We start from the raw sequence: 24476 nt of genomic DNA, 5'->3' as shown, positions 1-24476 counted from the left end.
ATATATTTTTCTCCGCACCAAAAAAACACTTGCCCTGAAAACCTTCACATAACCTGAGGTGTGTGTGATGACATAGTCCAATTCACATTCACTATTTATAAAGTTATGCACTGGTTTAATGTGATGTTCAGTGTTGTTCATACAAGTCTCACCTTTCTAGCTCACTCTTACCTTTTTAGCTCTTTCCCCCCCCCCCTACAAAAAGATATTAACTCAGAAATTAGAACTTGAGAACACCTATTAGGCCATGTTGTCCCACTACCCCAGATTAGTACTTGAAGAGTTTACTGGCCTAGTTTAGCAGCCAATGTCTCAGAAATTTTTAGCATTAACAACTAATACTTTAATTCTTTGTCAGACAGAATTCCAAGCGGCTTTAAGGTGGTAGAAAAATTTTGAGTGCTAGAAGCTCTCAAGATAGCGGCTGCTAAAATCATGTTGTAATTCAAGCTGGGGTTGAACAACAAGAGAGTTACCAGAATAAGGTTACTATTGAGTGTATTCTCAGCATTGTACATATGTTTGGGTTTCTTTAAACCCTGTGGGAATCCGGAAGTGGAATTCTATGACATAAATCAGCTTGAAAGGTCAACTATATTTTAAGTTTATCTAATATGATTGTTTCCTTCAGTGCAGTAAGACAGTTTTAAAGTGAAATGTGCTTGAAGTCCTAAGTATTACTATTATTAATTAATAATTCCTGCTTAGAAACATACAATAGGAATTTCCATGTCAGATGAGACTAATATTAACCTAGTTTCATTACCAAGCTTTCCTAAAAGCCTCTTTAAGAGGTTTTTAAAAGTTTAAGTTAAAATTTGGCAGTGAACAAGCCACCCTGTATCTTCCTTTTGCTAAAATAACCCTAAACATCTTTGATTCATTTTTACCAGCCTAGCAAAATATGAGAAATGTTGGAAAACTGGATTTAAAAGGGGCTAAATTCATTAATAGTATAAGACAAGTCCCCTGAAGTAAAGGCAGTTGAGCCTGCACACATCAACAATGAATGTGTGCCAAACTGGAAACTCTTGCATCATGGCATTTAGCAGTTGTTTCAAGTCCTATACTAAATCTTGAGACCAACGCCAGGGCTGCAGTGTAATTCTAGGGGAGGTGTGGTTCTGAAAGAGGAGTCATTCTTCTGATGAAAAGTTAAATTGTGGTTCTCTCTGCTTGTTTCAGTGGTAGCAAAACTGAAGTTAAAAATCCCCCTTTTATATTTCCAAGAGACTGAAAAACCACAATAGCTGGGCCAGCTGCATCTCTCCCTTGGTATGACAGGGTCTAATGCCAAAGGCTATGCGCGAGCAACTGCTAAGCACAGACTGGCTGTTGCACTTGCCTATACAAGTTAAGTATTTCACATTTTTTCAGTGCTCAGTCACACAGTGGACTAGATTCTAATCTCAATGGCACCAGTGTTCCAGAGCAACTCCACTGATGTCACTGAAGTTGCACCAGTGTCAGAGGCAGAGTGACTGAGATTGGAATTTGGCCTATTCCATATACGGTAGTCGTTAATTCATTTCTTACCGTTCAAAATACTTGTAGCGGTTCCTTCCATTAATTTCAGGATCTTCATACACAATTTGAGGAATCTGAAGAGAAGGTTGAGATCTAAAAAGCCAAAAAAGATAAAAACAGATCAAAATATTTTCAGAAAGTGTGTTCAGAGAAGTTCTGAGGTTTTTTTTAAAAGATACTTTTTAAACTATACTTCAATATTTATTATTTCACTCTGGACTTCCACAGTTGCATCATCAAAACATACACACCTCAAACTCTATAATGAAGTAGCAGCAAACACCCTTACCTGCATAAGTAAGATCGAGATTATGCATTTACATTATTCTATAGTTTCTCATATAACACTGCAGCTCTAAACTTAATGGAAATTTCACACTGTGCATATACAAAAATCAGTCATTTATTACTTCTGTTAAAATAAAATTTGGGCCTGGAGACTATTGCTCAAAGAAGATTAACCATCTGGAAAATCTGAATTTGTAAAATTCTGTTACTTTTATTTGTATGTGTGGGTGTGCAAAATAATCTGAATATATTTGTATGGCACAAAATACAAGAGAGGGGATGCAGCAAATGAAGGGGAAGAGTCACCCTGTCTAACTAAAAAATGGCTAAACAGATTTTGATCAAACCTGGAAATAACAGGCTGGCTCTAAAACTTTCATTCTGCATTCTCCAACAGTAAAGAAGAATAAGGCTGACCTTGTGGATAGTTTAAGGAGTGTACTGGCTGGAATACAGCCTTTGTAAAAACAGCCAATACTCCCCCCCATCTAATTTCCCATCCTGGAGACCCAACACTGAGTTTGAAGTAGGGCAATAGATTGTCTATAATTTCCTGTCCATGTCTTCTTGGAGGTTGTACATTATTTAGAGAGCTCAGGAGGCAATGAATGAAAAGGGTTAGACAGGAAATAGAGTTCCCTGAAAAACCTCATGCTACAGCACCAGCTAAGTCATTCCACAAGTTCAAAAAGTCACACTTCGCCCTATTTAAGACCATCTTTGGCAACTTACCAGAAGCCTGAAACTAATTTATATAAAATGGAGCAGTTTGTTGTTGCCTTAATTTTAAATCCAGAGGTGTGGCTTAAAGAGACATAGATACCAATAGGAAATGTGGTTTGACTATTTGGATTGAACAGAGCTCTGCCTGCTGTGATCTGTTGAGTCCAAGAACCTCACATCACAGGCTCAAGAGTTGCATTGTGGAACTGAGACACCCACAGTTTAGCCAATCCCTACCACAAACACTGTACAGAATGAGGCTTCATCATCCTTCTCTGGTGTACAATACATTGCAGAGGTCATTTTAAATCATCCTTTCCCAGCACCTGCCCCAGTGTATTGCAACAAAATAATATTTGAGTCAAGATGCTAGTATCTGAACCTGAAATGCTTTCTTGGCTCTGACAAACCTTTAATTGTAAAATTTTGCTAACAGTTCAAATCAGTTAATTGAACTGATGGCTTTTGCTACTGGCATTGTCTCCACATGTCAGAGTGCTTCTCCATCCAGATGAATTCTTATTTCACTCAGCACAGGTGGACACTTATTTTCATGATCTAACTGTGTTATCATAAGCTACTCATCTCATTATTACAATCTACATACCACACAGACTATGCTGACAGCTTGTGCCACACACTCTCAAAGAAACTGCGGAACCACCTGATCAACATCCTCTATAGCAACCAGGGAAAGATTAAGAATGAGCTCTCAAAACTGGATAGTCTCATAAAAAAACAACCTTCCACAAAAACTTCCTCATGGATGGACTTTACAAAAACTAGACAAGCCATTTACAACACAAACTTTGCTTCTCTACAAAAGAAAAAGGACACTAAACTATCTAAACTACTACATGCCACAAGGGGCCACAACAGTGGTTCCCTTAACCCACCCAGCAATATTGTTAATCTATCCAACTATACTCTTAGCCCAGCAGAAGAATCTGTCCTATCTCGGGGCCTCTCCTTCTGCCCCCCCCCAAACATGATACAGTTCTGTGTGACCTAGAATCCTATTTTCGACATCTCCAACTCAAGGAATATTTCCAACACACCTCTGAACAACATACTAACCCACAGAGACCTTCCTACCAACACTACAAAAAGAAGGATTCTGGGTGGACTCCTCCTGAAGGTCGAAACAACAGACTGGACTTCTACATAGAGTGCTTCTGCCGACGTGCACGGGCTGAAATTATGGAAAAGTAGCATCACTTGCCCCATAACCTCAGCCGTGCAGAACATAATGCTATCCACAGCCTCAGAAACAATTCTGACATCATAATCAAAAAGGCTGACAAAGGAGGTGCTGTCGTCATCATGAATAGGTCGGAATATGAACAAGACGCTGCTAGGCAGCTCTCCAACACCACTTTCTACAAGCCATTACCCTCTGATCCCACTGAGGGTTACCAAAAGAAACTACAGCATTGGCTCAAGAAACTCCCTGAAAAAGCACAAGAACAAATCCGCACAGACACACCCCTAGAACCCCAAGCAGCGGTATTCTGTCTGCTACCCAAGATCCATAAACTTGGAAATCCTGAATGCCCCATCATCTCAGGCATTAGGACCCTGACAGCAGGACTGTCTGGCTATGTAGACTCCCTCCTCAGGCCCTACGCTACCAGCACTCCCAACTATCTTCGAGACACCACTGACTTCCTGAGGAAACTACAATCCATCGGTGATCTTCCTGAAAACACCATCCTAGCCGCTATGGATGTAGAAGCCCTCTACACCAACATTCCACACAAAGATGGACTACAAGCCGTCAGGAACAGTATCACCGATAATGGAACGGCAAACCTGGTGGCTGAACTTTGTGACTTTGTCGTCACCCATAACTATTTCACATTTGGGGACAATGTATACCTTCAGATCAGCGGCACTGCTATGGGTACCCGCATGGCCCCACAGTATGCCAACATTTTTATGGCTGACTTTGAACAACACTTCCTCAGCTCTCATCCCCTAATGCCCCTACTCTACTTGCACTACATTGATGACATCTTCATCATCTGGACCCATGGAAAAGAAGCCCTTGAGGAATTCCACCATGACTTCAACAATTTCCATCCCACCATCAACCTCAGCCTGGACCAGTCCACACAAGAGATCCACTTCCTGGACACTACGGTGTTAATAAGTGATGGTCACATAAACACCACCCTATACTGGAAACCTGCTGACCGCTATGCCTACCTACATGCCTCCAGCTTTCATCCAGACCACACCACACGATCCATTGTCTACAGCCAAGCTCTACAATACAACTGCATTTGCTCCAATCCCTCAGACAGAGACAAACACCTACAAGATCTCTATCAAGCATTCTTACAACTACAGTACCCACCTGCTGAAGTGAAGAAACAGATTGATAGAACCAGAAGAGTACCCAGAAGTTACTTACCTCAGGACAGGCCCAACAAAGAAAATAACAGAATGCCACTAGCCATCAACTTCAGCCCCCAACTAAAACCCCTCCAACGCATCATCAAGGATCTACAACCTATCCTGAAGGACGACCCATCACTCTCACAGATCTGGGGAGACAGGCCAGTCCTTGCTTACAGACAGCCCCCCAACCTGAAGCAAATATTCTCCAGCAACCACACACCACACAACAGAACCACTAACCCAGGAACCTATCCTTGCAACAAAGCCCGTTGCCAACTGTGTCCACATATCTATTCAGGGGACACCATCATAGGGCCTAATCACATCAGCCACACTGTCAGAGGCTCGTTCACCTGCACATCTACCAATGTGATATATGCCATCATGTGCCAGCAATGCCCCTCTGCCATGTACATTGGTCAAACTGGACAGTCTCTACGTAAAAGAATAAATGGACACAAATCAGACGTCAAGAATTATAACATTCAAAAACCAGTCGGAGAACACTTCAATCTCTTTGGTCACTCGATTACAGACCTAAAAGTGGCAACTCTTCAACAAAAAACTTCAAAAACAGACTCCAACGAGAGACTGCTGAATTGGAATTAATTTGCAGACTGGATACAATTAACTTGAACAAAGACTGGGAGTGGATGGGTCATTACATAAAGTAAAACTATTTCCCCATGTTTATTCCCTCCTCCCCCGGCTGTTCCTCAGACATGCTTGTCAACTGCTGGAAATGGCCCACCTTGATTATTACTACAAAAGGTTTCCCCCCCACCACCCGCCCCGCTCTCCTGCTGGTAATAGCTCACCTTTCCTGATCACTCTCGTTACAGTGTGTATGGTAACACCCATTGTTTCATGTTCTCTGTGTATATAAATCTCCCCACTGTATTTTCCACTGAATGCATCCGATGAAGTGAGCTGTAGCTCACGAAAGCTTATGTTCAAATACATTTGTTAGTCTCTAAGGTGCCACAAGTCCTCCTTTTCTTTTTGCGGATACAGACTAACACGGCTGCTACTCTGAAACCTGTTTCACTATTGTTAATTATACTTTAAAGCTCAATCACTTTCAACCATAAGGAGATACATCACAAAACCAGGTCAGAGTCTAGAGGCAGCTTGTTGACATAGTTAATGCAAGAAGTAAATGTGAGAACAGCCAGTGCTGCTGTCACCTGCTACTTTCATGCTGGTACAAAGATGATAAGATCGGAAGGCACCACTGTGATTGTCATAAATATAAAGGGAAGGGTAAACATCTTTAAAATCCCTCCTGGCCAGAGGAAAAGCCCTTTCACCTGTAAAGGGTTAAGAAGCTAGGATAACCTCGCACCTGACCAAAATGACCAATGAGGAGACAAGATACTTTCAAAGCGGGGGGAAAGGGGGGAGAGAAACAAAGGGTTTGGGTCTGTCTGTGAGATGCTTTTGCCAGGGACAGAACAGGAATGGAGTCTTAGAACTTAGTAAGTAATCTAGCTAGATATGCGTTAGATTATGACTTCTTTAAATGGCTGAGAAAATAAGCTGTGCTGAATGGAATGGATATTCCTGTCTTTGTGTCTTTTTGTAACTTAAGTTTTTGCCTAGAGGGATTCTCTATGTTTTGAATCTAATTATCCTGTAAGGTATTTACCACCCTGATTTTACAGAGGTGATTCTTTTTACTTTTTCTTCTATTAAAATTCTTCTTGTAAGAAACTGAATGCTTTTTTCATTGTTCTTAAGATCCAAGGGTTTGGGTCTGTGGTCACCTATGCAAATTGCTGAGGATTTTTATCAAACTTTCCCCAGGAAGGGGGGTGCAAGGTTTTGGTGAGGATTTTGGGGGGAAAGACGTTTCCAAACGACTCTTTCCCAATAATAAACCCGGTTAGACGTTTGGTGGTGGCAGCGAAAGTCCAAGGCAAAAGGTAAAATTGTTTGTACCTTGGGGAAGTTTTAACCTAAGCTGGTAAAAGTAAGCTTAGGAGGTTTTCATGCAGGTCCCCACGTCTGTACCCTAGAGTTCAGAGTGGGGAAGGAACCTTGACAGTGATGATCTAGTCTGATCTCCTATATAACACAGGGTATAGGAGTTCCCCCAAATTAATTCCTGTTTAAGCTGGCACATATATTTTAGAAAAACATCTAATCTTGATTTAAAAGTTGCCAGCTAGTGATGGAGAATCCACCATGAGCCTTGGTAACTTGTTCCAATGGTTAATTACCCTCACTGTTAAAAATGTACATCTTATTTCCAATCTGAATCTGGCAAACTTCAACTTCTGATCAAAATAAGCTGAGAGGAAAAGAGCACAGCAGTGACATTTAAAACTTTGAAAGTATAACGTAAAGAATTAGTTTGTGTATGCTTAAAAAAAAAACCTGTGACGTGTTCATCCAGGCCAACATCCCTCCTTGTCTGACTACTGACTAGCCCTTCCAAATAGCCTCTCTGACTCCCAGCTCTTCCGATACTGCTGCCCATTTTCTGACAAGCTCAAGTATCTCCTCACATCACTCCATTGGCTCTCGATTCATTTCAGGATCCAATTCAAAATTGCGCTCTTTGATTTTAAACCCCTCCACGGACATGACACAGCCTATTGTACTTTTCAAAACTTTTGTTCCTTTCCCCATTCTTTCTGCATGCCTAGCACTATTCTCTTTTTTATCCCTCCATGTGAGCTGGTGCAGAATCTTTCTTCCGCAGTTCATATTGTCTGACTAGAACAACCTCTCTATCCTCAGCTCCCTCTTCCTCTGTACCTTAATTCTTTGAAGTGGTTTGGGAAGTAACTTTATATGCAATATGTTATTCAAAATTATGTTGTGTTATTTTGTTAACTGATATAGCACCTGTTGCACAGTGTCCCAGATGCGCACAAGGGAAAAAAAATAACAAAATCATATTTAAACAACTCTAGTCCAAGTGGACCAGGTAATCAGCAACTCTAGTCAAAACAAACAAGGCGGGCTAAGGAAAAGAGACCAAACAAAATGGGGCTTCTGAAAAAGGGAAGGGAAGTGGTCAGATCCTGACCTAAATAGGAAGGCTTCACACAGAATCTTGAATACAGCTACAGAGGGACTCCAGCCCTTGATTCACTACAGCACCTAAACACATACTGAAGTACTTTGCTGAATTGGGATCCTAATGGACATATTGGGAAAGTCTCCTGCACTAAGAAGGCCCTAGTCTAGTCCAGTCCAAATGAAACCTTGGGATGCATAGCAAGGACAATCCAGTCCGCTTCAGTCTGGGAGGGACAAAGGAGAAAGGCTATCACTTAAGTAGCTCCAGCCTGGATCACTGAAGTTTTTACAACGTTGAAAACGAGAGCTTTAAATAAATCTCTTGATTTATTGGCAACCAGTGCAGATAGAGTTGGATGAATGTAGAACACCCAATCCCAAAAAAGCAGATGTATGGCCATATTCCACAACAGCTGCAACCTCTGAATCAGTTTCAAGTCAGATCTAAATAGGAGCAAACTGCAGTCATCTATCCTGTATTGCTTTTTTTTCTTAATATAGTCCAATGGTAGGACACTTACCTAGCAAGCTGCTGAAGAACCTCTAGGCGCTGCTGGGCCCTGCCTCTCCATCTTCGGTCAATAAATGGGGGCACGGGATTTCTTTTCTCCGAACGCAGATCGTACCAGGGATAATGGATCAGACTGCTAAACATGGTTTTAAAAATCGGCATCTTTTTCTAATTTTAATGTGTAGACAAGAGAATGGCAGTTGTTATTTAGCAATTCCATGCAATACTTAAGAGATCATCGCTTCAACTAGTGTTTTTGAGTCTATATGTAAACAAGGCATGAGAAATATATAGAGATTAAACAAATTACTGTGAATTACAGTGCTATAAACCTGGGTGGTAGAGGTGACAGCATGCTCTAATGACATTAATTAATAACAGTGCTTCTCAAAATGAGGAACATACAGGACTAAACAGCAGGGGCATGGAGATGCTAAGTATCAACCTATGTAGCTGCAAAGAAATCCTTGAAAATGTGGCCCAAGTATAACTGATGCAGCTACATTTGTCTAAGTCAGCAGAAAGCTTGAAATCAGCTTTAAGATATGAATTGCCCCATTTATTTCAGTGGGTGCTAACTCAGAAGCCCAATTAATGTAAGGGTATGCCTGCCTACATTGTAGCTGGGAAGTGTGATTTCCAGTGCAGGTAAACAGACCCTGTGGGCCTGGCAGCAGCTCGGTCTAGCTGCCAGAGTCCAAGCCCACCTGACCACTGGAGTCTGAGCTCAGGAGACTAGCCCGAGCTGCTGCCTGTGCTGCAGCATCCACACTGCTACTTTCAGCATGCTAGCGCCAGCAGAGACAGCACAAGTCTGTATACCCATGCTGAGAATCACACTCCTCAACCGCAGTACAGACATGCCCCAAATGTCAGCATTGTGCTATTTCCCTGTTCATCAAAGTATGTAAGAAAGGAAAGGAAACGTCATACTATGAAGATCTATACAATCTACTCTAAATGATGGCTCATTATGACTAAGCCTTTAACAATAGATGGCAAGGTTGAACGGTGGTGAACGGTGGCACCATTTGTTTCATTTTCCTGAAGGAAGACTCAACTTTCAAAGTTTGGGAAATGCTGTCATAAAGTTATAAGAACCACCCTCACCCCATCAGATGACATTATAGCCTCAGAATTCAAAACTAGCTTGTTTTGTATTATATACTAGGCAGCTGCTTATTCAGATGGTCAGAACTGTGGATAAGCACATTTTAAACAAACCAAAAGGAAAAAATAAATAGGATGGTGGAACATGGAATTTATCTGGCTAAACAGGAATTTTGACATGAAGGGGAGATTTTCAAATAAGTGATGCACTTTGGGCCTAAATTTGGATCCTGGGGTTTTCAGACAAGAGGGAGTATACGATACATAGGCTGGACATGTAGCAGCCAATATACAAGGGCTCCCTTTGAGAAATCTAGTGTTTCTGAGACTAACCAGTATCAGAAGGGTGCATCATCAGATACTTTAAACAAAAAATGCACTCAGAGCTATAAGTGACAGAAAGATTTGTGGGTATGTCTATGCTCTTTGCTACCTGCATGGAAGCCACACCAGAAACCACAGTGACAGCAGAGTCCAACAAGGTCAAACAACTTTGTGTAACTGGTAGATTCTCATCATGCCATTTACACCCTTGACCTACAGGGATTGAGGCAATGTCTACACTACATACATTACACCAGCACAATTGTACCACTGCAGCTGCGCCGCTGTAAGGTCTCCCATGTAGCCACTCTATGCCAGCAGGAGAGCACTCTCCCATCATCTTAATTAAACCACCCCCAACGAGCAGCAGTAGCTATGTTGGCACTTTTGTCAGTGAAACTTATGTTGGTCAGGGTGTGTTTTTTCACATCCCTGACCGACAAAAGTGCTAGTGTAGACAAAGCCTGAATGAAAACACATCCGTGACCTTGGGCAGGTCACATTAATCTCTGTGTGCCTTAGCCGCCCATCTGTAATATAGGGATACTAGTACTTCCCTGCCTCATTGGGGTTTTGTGAGGATAAATAAAGATTATGAGACTCTCAGATACTACAGTAATAGGGGCATACACAAACAAGATCAAGGGTCTCAAACACGCGGCCCACGGGGTTATTTTCTGCGGCCCGCCAGCTCCCTGCGGCCCCCCAGCGTTTACCTAGAGTGACTCCGGCCCAGGGCGGCGCACACTGGGAGCAGGGCAGGCTCCTACAGGCCCCTGCCACACCCCTCCTGCACCCGGACCTTCTGCCCTGAGCCCCCTGCCACACCCCTCCTGCACCCCGCACCCCTCCTGCACCCCAAACCCCTGCCCTGAGCCCCCTGCCACACCCTGCACCCCTTCTGCACCCCCTGGGGGCAGGGAGGGGGCGGAGTTGGGGTGGGGATTTCGGGGAAGGGGTTGGAATGGGGGCAGGGAAGGGGTGGGAAGAGGTGGGGCAGGGGCAGGGCCTCATGGAAGGGGTGGAGTGGGGGTGGGGCTGGGGCAGTGGTGGGGGGGGGTCAGTGATGTGGCCCTCATGGTCATTTGAGTTTGAGACCCCTGCACTAGATCAATTAGAGCTAGCGTGAATATAAATATTAATGTAGTCACGGTAGCATGGGCAGCAGCAGCAGCGTGGCTTAGCTGTGTTGAGTACAAACCCAGCTGAACTCCATAGGTACATACTTGGCGTGGCTTAGCCCTGCTGCCGCTGGTACCTGTGCTACTGAGGCTAAACTACTTATACTCGCACTAGCTCTCATTGAGCTACTGTAAGTACATCTAGGCAAGCTGAGAATCCCACCCTCAGAGGTATTTTGAGTACATGTAGGCAAGGTGGGAATCCCATAGAGTTGCCTCCAGGATCGTCCTGGAGTCTCCAGGAATTAATGATTAATATTTAATTAAAAATTATGTCATGTGATGAAACCTCCAGGAATCCATCCAACCAAAATTGGCAACCCTAGAATCTCACCACTAGCTACTACTGTAGACATAGCCATAGAGAACATCGAAAAACTTCAGAGAAACAGCGTTTAGGGAGGGAGGAGACAGGAAACAGGTTTTGAATAATACATTTTTATTGGCTCCACTGCATGGAAGGTGTCAAAGCTTGCTTTAGAAGGGCTGGGCCTCAGCGTTTAGAATCCTTCCCAACCTACTCATTCAAGAGCAAAGTCTGAATAAACCCAGGAGGACAAAAAACAAAGCTCCTTGTCTGTCAAACTTTGATTCACTAGAGTTGTATCACATCCCTTTTTCATTCTGCCTAAATGGCTCACCTGCAGCTATCAAAATAAGTAAGGGGCACTGTGTGAAACACTACTTAAATTTCAAGTGCTCTGTTAAAAAAACAGTGCAATAACCCAATTCTTCCATTATGTCTAAGACTTTCCTTAATGAGCCATAGACCAGTTGTCAGAGGTATCCAGGGATGTCCCATTCTCAAGCACTGATACATGACTTAGGGGCTTAGGAATAGAACATTTCTAGACTATTGGTATAAAGTCAACCCAAGACAGTGGTGACCATCAGGTATTAAACTATTTTTGTGTTAGGTATAAACGATTTCCTTTCTTTACAGAGCTTGTGCTGTTCTAAGGAAGTTGCGTAAAGTTAAGATTGCTCAAGTGCAATCAAGTTTTTTACATATATATTCATATTCCTTTAATATAGGGAAGAATGTGGGAAAAACCTCTCCTGAAGATGTCTCAGGCTGAAACAACCTACCATCTTGTCACACAGGAGATGAGCCTGGACATTTGCCTTTGCGTGGTCCTTCTCACTTGATAACACATACAAGGGATCTGAAATATAAGCAATCCCATGGATTCAAAGAAAACGAACAGAATAATAGCCTGGCTCCCCTTGACAAGAAGTCCGTTTTTCCACTTCAGAGACTAAACGAGACATAGAAATAAAAAAGAGCAAGCACACTTTTGCACCTCTGACCCCCCCCCCCAGTCAGCCTCGATGCTGCTGCTGTACAGAGTGGACCACGCTCTGGTGGGGAGAAATTAAAGGCTCATAATTGTTAAAGTACTCTTCTGGCAACCTTTAAAACCATTAAACGGTAGCTACGGCCGTGAATGGAAGCAGCAGCAGCGAGCATTTGCTGCTTCCCTGTGGAATGAAGCGCCAGGCATGGCCTTGCACATCCGCAGGTGGCTCCCTGCTCTGCCCACGCCTTTCCCGCTCATGCTGCTTTCAGCCTGTCCATTTCGCCTCCCCCCGCGCGCGCTCGGAGGAGCCTCCCTGTCCTCTTCCAGATCCGCTTTTCCAGCCTCGTCCCCCAGCCCCGACTGACGGCGCCTCAGCACGCCCCAGGCTGCCTCCGCGGCTCCCCCCTGCGGCCGCCGGCTGCAGCCCACCACGCGGGCCCCCGCCCGGCTGCAGCCCACCTCTCGCGGCGCTGGACGTGGGGCGGCCCCTGTCGCACAGCTCGAGCGACTCCCGCCCGACGCGGGCCCCGGCCCCTCCCCCAGCGACCCCGCCCGGCCCCGCCGGGCTGCACGAGGCCGCACGCGGGGTGACGGGAGGCGGAGCCTCGTCGCCAACCCGCCCCCTCTGCTGCCGCCCGGGCGGGGCCTGCGGGGTTGGCACCGCCCCCCGGCTCGGTCTCTGGGCCAAGCCGGCTCCGCCCCTGCCGGGGCCGCTCGCCGGTACCGTAGAGGAAGTCGAAGGCTCTGCTGGGGGCCAGGCCCGGGCGGTACCGGCCCCCGGGGCTCGGGCTCGGGCCCCCGCCGCCCGCCGGCCCCGGCACCGTCCCGATCACCGTGTAGCTGCTCATGGCGGCCGCCGCGCCCGGGCGCTGGGTGCGTTCCCATGGCAACGGGGCCGGGCGGGGCGTCCACCCTGAGGGGCGGGGCTCGCGCTGGGCACGTGGAGCGCGGGGGGAGGCAGCGGCGGGCGCTTCCCAGGCGGCCCCCACCACATCCCTCCCGCCCAGCCCCCACCGCGCCCCTCCCCCGGCTACTCCAGCCGGGCTCCGCCGTCTGCGCCCCCCTCCCGCAACATGAATTAAATTGCGCCCCCCCCCCCCAGCAGGAAGAGAGCGGGAGCAGCCAAAGCGGGACAGGGCAGCCTCAAGTGCGGTGCTGTAGGCCTGCTGCAGCACGGGGGGCAGGGCTGAGACCCAGCTCCCTAAGTGGCGGGTAGCCAAGTGCATCGCCTGGCCCTTTATTTAATTTACTTTCTTGACTTTAATATGATTAAAGATTGACTTTATTATTATGGTCAAAGTGTGCAAAGTGTTTTACATTCAGTTGAAATAGACATAGCCCCTACCTACTCCAAAGAGTTTATAATGTAATCTTAGGTTTCAGAGTAGCGGCCCCTGTTAGTCTGTATCCGCAAAAAGAACAGGAGGACTTGTGGCACCTTAGAGACGAACAAATTTATTTGAGCATAACCTTTTGTGGGCTACAGCTCACTTCATCGGATGCATAGAATGGAACGTATAGTAAGAAGAGATATACATACAGAGAACATGAAAAGGTGGAATAGGAGACTAATTAATTAAGATGAGCTATTATGAGCAGGCAAAAAAAACTTCTGTAGTGATAAACAAGATGGCCCATTTAGACAGCTGACAAGAAGGTGTGAGGATACTTAAGGAAATAGATTCACTATATGTACTGACCCAGCCACTCCCAGTCTCTATTCAAACCCAAGTTAATGGTGTCTAGTTTGCATATTAATTCAAGCACAGTAGTTTCTCCTTGGAGTCTGTTTTTGAAGCTTTTCTGTTGCAAAATTGCCACCTTTAAATCTGTTACTGAGTGGCCAGAGCAGTTGAAGTGTTCTCCTTCTGGTTTTTGAATGTTATGTTCCTGATGTCAGATTTGTGTCCATTTATTCTTTTGCGTAGAGACTGTCTGGTTTGGCCAATGTACATGGGAGAGGGGCACTGCTGGCACATGATGGCATGTATCACATTGGTAGATGTGCAGGTGAACAAGCTGCTGATGGCGTGGCTAAGGTCCTATGATGGGGTCACTTAAATAAATATGTGGACAGAGTTGGCATCGGGCTTTGTTGCAAGGATAAGTTCCTGGGTTAGTCTTTTTGTTGTGTGGTGTGTGGTTGTTGGAGAGTATTTTCTTCAGGTTGGGGGGCTGTCTGTAAGTGAGGACTGGTCTGTCTCCCAAGATCTGTGAGAGAGAGGGATCATTTTTCAGGATAGATTGTAGATCTTTGATGATGCGTTGGAGAGGTTTTAGTTGGGGGCTGAAGGTGACAGCTAGTGGCGTTCTGTTATTTTCTTTGTTGGGCCTGTCCTGTAGTAGGTGGCTTCTGGGTACTCTTCTGGCTCTGTCAATCTGTTTTTTCACTTCAGCAGGTGGGTATTGTAGTTGTAAGAACACTTGATAGAGATCTTGTAGGTGTTTGTCTCTGTCTGAGGGATTGGAGCAAATGTGGTTGTATTGTAGAGCTTGGCTGTAGACAATGGATCGTGTGGTGTGTAATCTGCTAGTTTTAGCCTCATTGGTTTGTTACCCATTGTTATTACTCAGTTCTCAGATGTTGTTTGTGAGGATTAATTATCTTTGAAGATCATCAGTTCATCTATCACCACACAGATCTAATCTAATTTAAAGAGCCTCTCACCCTTACAGCTGGGGCTGATAGTCCTGCCTCTTATTAAGGTTGGACAACGCTTCCCATTGTAAGACACTCTTTTCAGTTGCTTATAATTTTGTCAAACTTTAACCATTTGGGCTGAAATTTTACGTCAGGTGTCTGCCTCAGTCCTGGCTTAATCATTTCTGAGACTGAGGCTCAGTGAGGGTGGACAAGCAACCTTACTTCTGGCAATTCCTAGCCTTTGGGTGCCTGACTTTGCTGCCTTAATAGTGTTCTTTTAACAGTATTAGTTATTATTAACAATATTGATACATATCTGTATTACCATAGTGCCTAGGAGCCACAGTCGTGGACCAGAACCCCATTGTGCTAAGTGCTGTACAAGCAGACTAAAAAGGCAGTCCCTGCCCCAAGGAGCTCACATCTAAGTATAAAGTGAGACAACAGATGGATACAGATAGGGGTGTATAAGGAAACAATGAGACAATATTTGTCAGCATGAAAGGAAGTGGCATCCATGCACCAGCAGCCTAACGTATTTTTTGTGATTAATAGTATTTAAAGTGCTATATAAATGCTAAATATCATTGTGTAAAATCAGTACACTACTAATCGAACCTTAACATAGGAAAGGCAGAAGGAACCTGTCATTTTCCAGTCTTGCCATTGGGTGTCACAGTTGTGCTACCCATTTTTCAACTAAGGCCATTACAGCAACAGGAGCCTGCTATGGTAAGAATGCAAAACATGTTCTGGGGCCAATTCAACCCTGATATAACTTCACTGCAGTCAGTTAAGTTACACCAGGGTGAATTTGGCCTAGGACGGAAGCTCAGTGCTACTTCCATTCACAGTCTACTCTTCTGTAGCTCTACCAGCTACTGAATATAATGAGTCTCATTTCCCAGATGTGTACTGGGCAATATTGGAGGGGTGAAAGGTTCAGCAGTGCACATATGGATTGCAGCTGCCATTGGCCATTCCTGCTGCTTGGCCTGACTCTCAAGACTTCCCATCAGTCAATCAGAGCCCGCTGACATATCATATGGCCTATTTTTGACCAGGGAAGGAGACTGAGGCTTGATCTACACTACAGAGTTACAGAGTAGTAGCCGTGTTAGTCTGTCTTTGCAAAAAGAAAAGGAGTACTTGTGGCACCTTAGAGACTAACACATTTATTTGAGCATAAGCTTTCGTGACCTAACTCTGTAAGTGTCTACACTAAAATGTAGCTCCCACTGATGTAACTCGCCCACTACACCGACTTAATAACTCCACCTTCACGAGAGGCGTAGTGATTAGGTCAATGTTAGGGTTGCTAACTGTCTAATCACACAAACCCAAACACCCTTGCCCCACCCCCTGCCACATCCCTTTCCTGAGGCGCCACTCCGCTCACTCCATCCCCCTTCCCTCTGTCGCTTGCTCTTCCCCACCCTCACTCACTTTCACTAGGCTGGGGCAGGGGGTTGGGGTGTAGTAGAGGGTGCAGGGTGCAACCTCTGAGAGAGGGTTTGGGTGCAGGAGGGGGCTCAGGGCTGGGGCATGAAGTTGGGATGCAGGAGGGGGTGAGGGTCGTGGACTCCAGCTGGGAGATGCTTACCTCAGGTGGCTCCCAGTTGGCGGTGCAGTGGGGCTAAGGCAGGCTTTCTGCTTGCCCTGGCCCCATGACGTGATGCTCCCAGAAGTGGCTGGCACGTCCCTGTAGTCCCTGGGGGGGCTGAAGTTCCTGGCCAATGGGAGCTGTAGAGTTGGTGCTCAGGGCAGGGGCAGCATGCAGAGACACCCTTCTCCCCCCACACACACCTTGGGGCTGCAGGGACGCGCTGGCCACTTCCGGGAGAGGCATGGGGCCAAGGCAGGCAGGGAGCCTGCCTTAGCCCCGCTGCACCACCAGACTTTTAGCGCCTAAAATCTCCTGGTTTGGCTTCAGTAGCCTCAGGGAGATAGGGCCTGATTCCAGGAGATTCCCGGCAAAACTGGGAGGGTTGGCAACCCTAGTCAATGTGGTTAGTTTGCTGCAGTATCAGTGTAGACCAGTGATGGGCAACCAGCAGCCTGTTGCCCACCACTGCTGTAGACACTGTGTTGCTTACATCGACTGTTGCTGCCTTTCAGACGCCATCCCACAATGCCCCACACTGGCAGTTAAATCTGTACAAGCATGCCTGGTTAGGATGCACACCGTCGACACGAGTGTAGCATGGACATGCAAAAGCAATATAATTACTGCGTTGGCTGTTCATTAATGTAACTTAGGTTGACTTAATTTTGTAGTGTAGGCTTGCCCTGAGTCAGAGTGAAGCAATCGTTTCCTGCTCTAGGGAGGAAGCAGATACATGTACAGCAGAGACAGGGAGAAGTGAATATTTCTGAGCTGTTCTCTAGGTCTTGTTATCTCATTGTCTTTGCCTCCTGCTGGCAGTTTACTGCAAAACTCTATGACTGCAAGTTAGACTCATGCAGACACCACACACACTTCACTCAGGCAGCCATGGATGCAACATATGCATCACACATGTACATCTTACTCTACACATGCACACAAACACCAAACATGCACCCACATCCTTACCAACACACCACATGTGTATGCATACACACAAGCATGCATAGTTCTGCTTTATTGTGCAGTAGAGGCTTCAGCTGGAGTACTGTGTCCAGTTTTGGGTGCTACACTTTAAGAAAAACATGGACAAATTGAAGAAATTCTCAAGGGCACCAACAAAAGTGTCATGAGGTTTGGAAAACGTGAACCATGAAGAAAGGTTGAAAGACTTGGGCATATTTAGTTTAGACAAGAGAAGACTTAGTGGGGACAGGATAACAGCCTTCAAATATGTAAAAGATTGTTATAAAGAAGATGGTGATCAATTGTTCTCCATGCCCACAGACAGTAGGGCAAGTAGTAATTGGTTTAATCTGCAGCAAGGGAGATATAGGGTTGCATATTAGAAAAAAGCTTTTTAACTGTAAGGATAGCTAGGCATAGCAACATGTTAGGGGTGGCTGCAGAATCCCCATCACTGGAGGTTTTTAAGAACAGGTTAGATAAACATCTGTCAAGGATGGTCTAGATTTGCTTCATCCTGCGTCAGTCTGGGGGAATGGAACAGACTTCTTGAGGGCCCTTCCACTAGGAAATGCAAAGTTAAGTACGTGCCGCCCTCACAACACAACCTGAATTCTGCCCCCTGTAGCTGGTAGTAGGCACTGGGAATCTCTCTCTTGAACTCATCAAGACTAGATGCCTTCCTGGAAGATACTTTCGTCAAACACAAGGCATTAGGCTAAATACAGCAGAAACTGGATGAAAAACACAGCTGCAGCACCTGGTCTTATCAGCCACTCTGAGACCTGGCAAACTTGAATGAAATTCTGTGGCCTGTGTTACACAGGAGGTGAGACTAGATGATCAAATGGTCCCGCCTAGCCTTAAAATTTATAATAAATATATTTGACACCACAACCTCTGGTTAAATGCCAAACACCACCTGGGATGTGAGACTGTCCTTTTCTTTCCCTGTTATATTTCTTCTTTTTCCTCTCTCTCTCTCTCTTTTTCCTTCTAAGAAGAGTCCATTCCGCAGGTATGGCCTTCATTCTTTGTTCCTAGATATGTATACATGTAGCTATGTTTGGCAAAATTCAAGTTTTATTTTTTTACAATTTTGATGATTAATATAGATTTTTTTCAGGTTTTTAACTATGTTAATTTTTACAGGTGCAGGAAAGTAATGGGGTTGGGGTTAGGGTTAGGGCAGCGCTGTCAGCAGGGCTGAAGGGGTTCCCAGCACTGACAATGGGGCTGCAGAGGGCTCCCTGCATGGCCAAAGGACTCAGGACACCTGGATGCAAGGTGTGGGGGAGGCTGTGGTCCTGGCCCAGGGGAGCAGAGATCACCCAACCCCCGAGTCAGGGCTACAAGAGGAAAAGCCCCCAGCTACGTGGAAGGTCACCCAAATGCTGAACAGTTCCTGCCTGGGGACAGCCCCTGCAATCCTGGCTGGTGAGTGAGTGAGTGAGTGGGGTCATGACAGTGGTGCTGCAGATGGCTACCTGCACTGCTGCAGGGGTGGTGACACCTGATACCTACAGACACAAGGTGAGGGGGAGGCTATGGTCCTGGTGGGTCAGAGCTGAGACACCTGGGCCAGAGCCATGAGAAGGAGGATGAGCCCTTGGCTGCGTGGGAGAACATAACATAAGAACTGCCATACCAGGCTAGACCAAAGGTCCATCTAGCCCAGTATCCTGTCTTCCGACAGGGGCCAATGCCAGGTGCTCCAGCGGGAATGAACAGAACACGGCAATCATCAAGTGATCCATCCCGTCACCCATTCCCAGCTTCTGGTAAACAGAGGCTAGGGACACCATCACTGCCCATCCTGGCTAATAGCCATTCATGGACCTATCCTCCATGAATCTATCTAGTTCTTTTTTTAACCCTGTTATTGTCTTGGCCTTCACAATACTCTCTGGCAAAGAGTTCCACAGATTGACTGTGTGTTGAGTATAGAAATACTTCTTTTTATTTGTTTTAAACCTGCTGCCTATTAATTTCATTTGGTGACCCCTAGTTCTTGTATTATGAGACTGCGTAAATAACACTTCCTTATTTACTTTCTCCACACCCGTCATGATTGTACAGACCTCTGTCATATCCCCCTTAGTTGTCTCTTTTCCAAGCTGAAAAGTCCCAATTTTATTACTCTCTCCACATACAGAAGGTGTTCCATACCCCTAATCATTTTTGTTGCCTTTTTCTGAAAACTTTTCCAATTCCAATATTTTTTTTTTTTGAGATGGGGCAACCACATCTGCATGCGGTATTCAAGATGTGGGCATACCATGGATTTATATAGAGGTAATATGATATTTTCTGTCTTATTATCTATCCCTCCCTTAATGATTCCCAACATTCTGTTAGCTTTGTTGATTGCCACAGCACATTGAGTGGATGTTTTCAGAGAACTATCCACGACTCCAAGATCTCTCTCTTGAGTAACAGCTAATTTCGACCCCATCATTTTATATGTATAGTTGCGATTATATTTTCCAGTGTGCATTACTTCATTTATCAACATTGAATTTCATCTGCCATTTTGTTGCCCAGTCACCCAGTTTTGTGAGATCCCTTTGTAGCTCTTTGCAGTCTGCTTTGGATTTAACGATCTTGAGTATTTTTTTTATCACCTCCAAATTTTGCCACCTCACTGTTTACCCCTTTTCCAGATCATTTATGAATATGTTGAATAGTACAGGTCCCAGTACAGACCCCTGGTGGACACCATTATTTACCTCTCTCCATTCTGAAAACTGACCATTTATTCCTACCCTTTGTTACCTGTCTTTTAACCAGTTACCAATCCATGAGAAAATCTTCCCTCTTATCCCATGACAGCTTACGTTGCTTAAATAAAGCAGAGGCCACCCTACTGCTGAATGGTAGGCAAGAGGTCCTGGAGGCCAAATTTAGATTGCTGGGGAAGAGATTAAAGTCCAAGACTTCATGGTAACATTCTCTGAAATATTTCCAATTCTACATGCAGGGCCAGAAAGACAGGCAGAACTGCAGGGTCTCAATTAGTTGATGACACGATGATGTAAGGAGGAGGGCTTTAGGTTTATTAGGAGCTGGGGAACCGCTGGGAAAGGAGTATCCCATATGGGAAGGATGGGCTCCACCTAAACCAAAACAGAACTAGACTGGTGGGATATAAAATTAAAAAGGTTGTAGAAGATTTTTTTAAATTAAAGGGCTGAGGAAAAGCCAACAGGTGTGGAAAAGCACATGGTTTGGGCTCAGACACCCCTTAGGGATGAATTTATTAACGGGGACTCTATATCCTAGTAAAGAAGATCGGAATAAAGTTGGTAAAGTACAGGGAGGAGCTACAGAGGAACAGTCAAACAAAATAGAGTCCCATATAAATATAACTCATGAAGGCAGGCAACTGAATATTGACAAACTGTACAAATGCTTATTTAAAAATGCTAGAAGTCTACATACTAAGATGGGTGAAGTACGATGGCTGGCATTAAATGTGGACATTGATATAACAGGCACAGTGGAAACTTGGTGGAATCAAAGGACATGGTAGTATCAGGGTACAAAATAAACAGGAATGACAGAGTAGGTCGCTTTGAGTAGTAGTACTATATGTGTAAGAAAGCAGAGAGTCAAATAAAGTGAAAATCTTAAATGAATTAAACTGTACCATAGACTTTTTATGAATAAAAATTCCATGCTTGAACAGTAAAAGGATAGCAGTAGGAATATACTACCGATCACCTGCCCAGGAGGTGACTGTAATTGTGAAATGTTCGGGGAGATCAGAGAGGCTACAAGGGCAGAAAATGCAATAATAATGGGGCACTTCAACTATTCTCATATTGACTGGGTAAATGTCACTCAGGAAGGGACGCAGAGATAAAATTTCTAGACACCATAAATTACTGCTTCTTGGAACAGCTTGTCCTGGAGCCCAAAAGGGAAGAGGCAATTCTTGATTTAGTTCTAAGTGGAGAACAGGATCTGGTCCAAGATGTGCACATAACTGAACCACTCGGTAATAGAGATCATAATGTAATTAAATTTGACATCCTCATCGGGGAGAAAATGCCAAAGAAACCCACCACACTAGCATGTAACTTCAAAAAGGGGAACTACACAAAAATGAGGAAGCTAGTTAAACGGAAATTAAAAGGCACAGTCACAAGGGGGAAATTTCTGTAAACTATTTAAAAACACTGAAAGAGAGGATCAAAGCAAATTTATACTCCAAATCAAAAAAAGTAAGAGGACCAAAATAATAATAATAATATAATAATAATGCCAACATGGCTAAATAGCACAGTAAAAGTGACAGAGGCAAAAAGGCATCCTTTAAAAAAAACCAGGAAGTCAAATCCTAGTGTGGGAAATTAGAAAGGAACATAAACTCTGGCAAGTCAAGGTAAAAGTATAATAAGGCAGGACAAGAAAGAATTTGAAGATCAACTAGCTAAAGACACAAAAACTAACAGCAACATTTTTTAAGGTACGGCAGAAGCAGGAAGCCTGCCGAACAGTCAGTGGAGCCAGTGGACAATGGAGGTGCTAAAGGAGCACTCAAGGAAGACAAGGACACTGCAGAGAAGCTAAATTAATTCTTTGCATTGGTCTTCACTACAAAGGATGTGGGGGAGATTCCCACACCCACGTCATTCTTTTTGGTGACAAATCTGAGGAGCTGTTCCAGACTGAGGTGTCAGTAGAGGAGGTTTTGGAACAAACTGATAAATTAGACAGTAATAAGACACTAGGATCAGATGGTATTCACCCAAGAGTTCTGAAGGAATTCAAATATGAAGTTGCAGAACTACTAACTGTGATATGCAAACAGAAAAGGAGTACTCGTGGCACCTTAGAGACTAACCAATTTATTTGAGCACAAGCTTTTGTGAGCTACAGCTCACTGCATCTGATGAAGTGAGCTGTAGCTCACGAAAGCTTATGCTCAAATAAATTGGTTAGTCTCTAAGGTGACACAAGTACTCCTTTTCTTTTTGCGAATACAGACTAACACGGCTGTTACTCTGATAACTGTGATATGTATTCTACCTCTTAAATCAGCCTCTATATCAGATGACTGGAAGGTAGCTAATGTAAGGCAGATTTTTAAAAAGGCTTTGGAGGCAATCCTGGCAATTATAGGCCAATAAGCCTACCTTCAGTACCAGGCAAACTGGTTGAAATTATAGCAAAGAACTGAATTATCAGACACATAGCTGAACACAACTTGTTGGGGAAGATTCAACACAGCTTCTGTAAAGGGAAATAATGCTTCACCAATCTATAAGAATTCTCTGAGGGGGATCAACAAGCATGTGGAAAAGGGTGATCTAGTGGATATCATGCTCTTGGACTTTCAGAAAGCTTTTGACAGTGTCTCTCACCAAAGGCTCTTCAGCAAACTAAGCAGTCATGGGCATGAAGTAACACAGGAAGCTGTCTGAGCACCTGGTTGGCTGCTATTATGTACCTGATTACCTGGCTCCTGAGCCTGGTTCCTATCTTCTTTATACCAGACCCCCATCTATTCCCAGTTCCTGCTTGCCTGCCTTACTCCAGGTCCCCACTCCTATGCTTTTGCCCTGATGCTGTCTCTGGCTCTGGCCCCTGGCTTGGCACCAGACACTGTCTCCAGCTCTGACCACCCACACTCCAGTCATTGCAATTACCTCATCTCAGAAAGGATATAGTAGAATTGGAAAGGTACAGAGAAGGGCAACAAAAATGATTAGGCGTATGGAAGAGCTTCCATATGAGGAGAAATTAAAAAGACTGAGACTGTTCAGCTTAGAGAAAAGATGACTAAGGGGAATATGATAGAGGTCTATAAAATCATGAATCATGGGGAGAACGTGAATCGGGAAGTGTTATTTACCCCTTCACATAACACAAGAACCAGGGGTCACCCAATGAAATTAATAGGCAGCAGGATTAAAATAAACATAAGGAAGTAATTCTTCACACAACACACAGTCAACTTGAGGAACACATTGCCATGGGATGCTGTGAAGGCCAAAAGTATAAATAGGTTAAAAAAAATTAGATAGGTTCATGGAGGATAGGTCCATCACTGGCTATTAGCTCAGATGGTCAGGGATGCAATCTCATGCTCCAGGTGTCCCTAAACCTCTAACTGCCAGAGGCTGGGACTGGAAAACAAGGGATGGATCACTTGAAATTGTCCTGTTCTGTTCATTCCCTCTGAAGCATCTGGTACTGGCCACTGTCAGAGGACAAGATACTAGCCTAGACAGACCATTGGTTTGACCCAGTACGGTCGTTCTTATGTTATGTTTTTAAGAATTTAACCTTCAGTGTGGATTAGAAGTTCCTTTTTATGGCAGAAGCAGAAGCTGTTTCTGCGAAACTGAAATAGGGCCAGCAAAGAGTCATCAACATTGAGTAGGCCAATCCTGGTGGGACCATGGTTGCTGCCCGCAGAGCCATTTACTCTTAATGACCCTCTGCCAGCAATCCCACTTGATGGCTGAAGCGTGGAAAATCCCACTGTAAGAAGAGAAGGAGGAAAAGGTGTCAAAAGTGGCTTTTAAATATGACATAGTCACTTGCAAGGAGAGCCAGAGCATTACCAGAGATAGAAGACCCAGCAGGAAAAGTGGGCTTGGCCTGGCCTCCCTGAAGAACACTGACCAAAATCAGGAGTGGAGAGAATTACACTCAGGTATTTGTTGCTTTTCCGTAGATCTTTAATACTCTTGTGTGCTCTCTGAGATTAAAGTGGCTGTGTGTTTAAGTTCCTTTGTAAGGCTTGAATTTTCATATGGTCCCTGAAGAGTTAAACTATCAATTGGAGTGCTCACAGAGGAAGAGCTCTGGAGAGAGCATGTATCAACTACTTGGGGAAACTACTGTGCAG

General features: G+C 44.6%; 1 protein-coding gene across 3 annotated transcripts in view; it reads right to left on the bottom strand.

Annotated features, from left to right (window-relative positions):
- CFAP91 (cilia and flagella associated protein 91) overlaps positions 1-13271 on the bottom strand; it is a 57395-nt gene extending 44124 nt beyond the window's left edge. For 2 of the 3 annotated variants that reach the window (XM_084640120.1, XM_084640121.1), the window contains exons 1-4: positions 13123-13271; positions 12187-12263; positions 8493-8650; positions 1537-1620 (exon numbers count right to left, since the gene is read on the bottom strand). In XM_084640120.1, coding sequence (XP_084496246.1) covers positions 1537-1620; positions 8493-8650; positions 12187-12263; positions 13123-13246 — 443 coding nt within the window. In that variant the 5' untranslated portion in view covers positions 13247-13271. Of the gene's footprint in view, positions 1-1536; positions 1621-8492; positions 8651-12186; positions 12264-12857; positions 12920-13122 lie in introns of those variants that run through there. The other variant, XM_084640122.1, reaches the window with a different exon arrangement.
- Between the last annotated feature and the right edge of the window lie 11205 nt (positions 13272-24476).

This window comes from Lepidochelys olivacea, assembly GCF_965140295.1.
Source record: "Lepidochelys olivacea isolate rLepOli2 genome assembly, chromosome: 1".
Classification (NCBI taxonomy): domain Eukaryota; kingdom Metazoa; phylum Chordata; order Testudines; family Cheloniidae; genus Lepidochelys; species Lepidochelys olivacea.
Note: the sequence above shows the minus strand (reverse complement) of the source record. Positions and strands in the feature narration are given on the sequence as shown.